The sequence below is a fragment of the Loa loa genome (genome assembly GCF_000183805.2).
Source record: "Loa loa unplaced genomic scaffold supercont3.267, whole genome shotgun sequence".
Taxonomy (NCBI): domain Eukaryota; kingdom Metazoa; phylum Nematoda; class Chromadorea; order Rhabditida; family Onchocercidae; genus Loa; species Loa loa.
In genome coordinates, this window is record NW_018108447.1 from 21,990 (window position 1) to 24,059 (window position 2,070).

At 25.5% G+C, this 2,070-nt stretch overlaps 1 protein-coding gene across 1 annotated transcript in view; it reads right to left on the bottom strand.

Moving 5' to 3' along the window:
* Positions 1 to 1,726, bottom strand: part of LOAG_18341 (hypothetical protein) — a gene marked incomplete at both ends in the record, with an annotated part of 3,971 nt that extends 2,245 nt beyond the window's left edge. Inside the window, 4 exons of the mRNA XM_020451002.1 lie at positions 464 to 684; positions 792 to 929; positions 1,423 to 1,529; positions 1,678 to 1,726. Of these exons, the coding sequence (XP_020305252.1) occupies positions 464 to 684; positions 792 to 929; positions 1,423 to 1,529; positions 1,678 to 1,726 (515 nt within the window). The remainder of the gene's footprint in view (positions 1 to 463; positions 685 to 791; positions 930 to 1,422; positions 1,530 to 1,677) is intronic.
* Positions 1,727 to 2,070: the final 344 nt, after the last annotated feature.

A 2,070-nucleotide genomic window follows, 5' to 3' on the forward strand; every position in this document is an offset into this window, starting at 1 on the left:
ATAATAATAATAATAATAATAATAATAATAATAATAATAATAATAATAATAATAATAATAATAATAATAATAATAATAATAATAATAATAATAATAATAATAATAATAATAATAATAATAATAATAATAATAATAATAATAATAATAATAATAATAATAATAATAACAACAATAATAACAATAGTAATAATAATAGTATTAATAGTGGGTTTATATTATTTTATTCGATTTTTGCAGGTTTATATTTCATATTCATAAATCACTAAGATTTATACAATGCGATAACTGTAACTGTAGATGAATGATATCTTGCTACTGTAGTACATGGTACAACTAACCTGAGCGTTATAATCATTAATATTTGAAAGTTATCGAATTGATCTAATTAAGCTAAATACTATTGAAACTGGTTTATATAGGTCCTCTCTTATTAGTAATTAGTAGAAATTTAAATTTAGCAAACCTGAGTTTATTTTTTGCATTGTTAATATCGTACAACGTTAAACTGAATAGTAACAAGTCACGGAATTTGGTACCATAAGTAAGGTCAGAATCATAAATATATGGTACTGCATATCGCCAAAATTGTACTGTATTATAACCAAGTGCATTGATGAATTGCTCAAAGGATGCGTAACCTGCTGCTGAACGATTCAGGCAATATTCAAGTACAGTTAATAGACCCTGGAAAGAAGATTCTGGAAAAAGAAAAAGAAACATTTGAAATCAAAACTAAAAGTTTTAAATTAAAATTCAATAACTGCAAATTCGATCATCTAGAAATTCAGTACCTGAAAAGCAATTTCAGATTCAGCATCTCTTCGTCGCCATGTTTGTGCTAATACTTCGAGACCCAAATCTACCATTTGTCCCATATCTACCGCTTCATCAATTGCATAATTTAAGGCTTTCAGTGAATGTAACAAATTCTGTAAAATGCTTTGAAACATATAGCTTTTTGTCATCAAGTAAACATCGATTTTTGCGGGATAACAAAGGACACTGAAGGCTTAGGCTAGAAGAATGAAGTAAGCTAGGGACCATTAATCTGATATATAACTTGGCCCATTGATAGGATAAGTGAAATAATTTGAATCTTTCATAATATTGCATAGAGAACTATTATTGGAAAATGGGTACACATCAATATAGGTCAAACATAGGTCAATAACCTTACACCTATCGGATACTGTAACATCGGGGCATTTGCATATTTTATTTTTAAGATTTTTTTTTTCATTCTTTTCTTTCATAGCATATCTGTTTTTTGTGTCTATGACTAAAATTCTCTTGTTGATTGAAAAATTTCGAAAATGTTGCTAAATCATTCATCTTTTCTGTAATAAAGAAAAATTAGATTTTATTTATTTAAAATTTAAAAACAAAAGTTTAATTTTATGATTCAAATAGAAAAAAGCTTACACGTTTCATACGATTTTCATTGGATTTGGTGGATTCTCGAATTTTACGATGAAAAGGTTGATCATAGAGCCTTTCAAGCAGTTCTGTCACTTTCTCTTCATTACTGCCTAAATTATTTTACAAATATATTTTATTATACATAAATGTGTATATGAAGCTTTAAAAGTTAGAAAAATTTCAAAATTTCCATTCTTCAACTAACAGTTATAACAAAATATATAATTGAGTACAGTTATCCTGCAAGATTTATTTTACCTTCCGCATTTTCCAGTAGCTTATGATTGTCAAAATTGTCATTAGCCATTTGCGATCTGAAATTAAATTAAACGAATTCAGTTCGAAATGTCATATGAAATCGTCTAATGTTAGTTAAATTGGAATTAATCATAAACGAATTCAATGAGAACAATATTCGGATATTTGAATATATATATATATATATAGCAAATTTCGAGGCACGTGAAATCGTCCAATGTTAATTAAATTGGAATTAATCATAAATGAATTCAATAAAACAGTATTCAAATATTTGAATATCATATATATATATATATATATACATATAAAGAATAGTGAATTTTGAAGAAATTCTTGTCATAATTATATAAGTATGCTAAAATTGAAAATTCTTAATTCTCTATACAATTT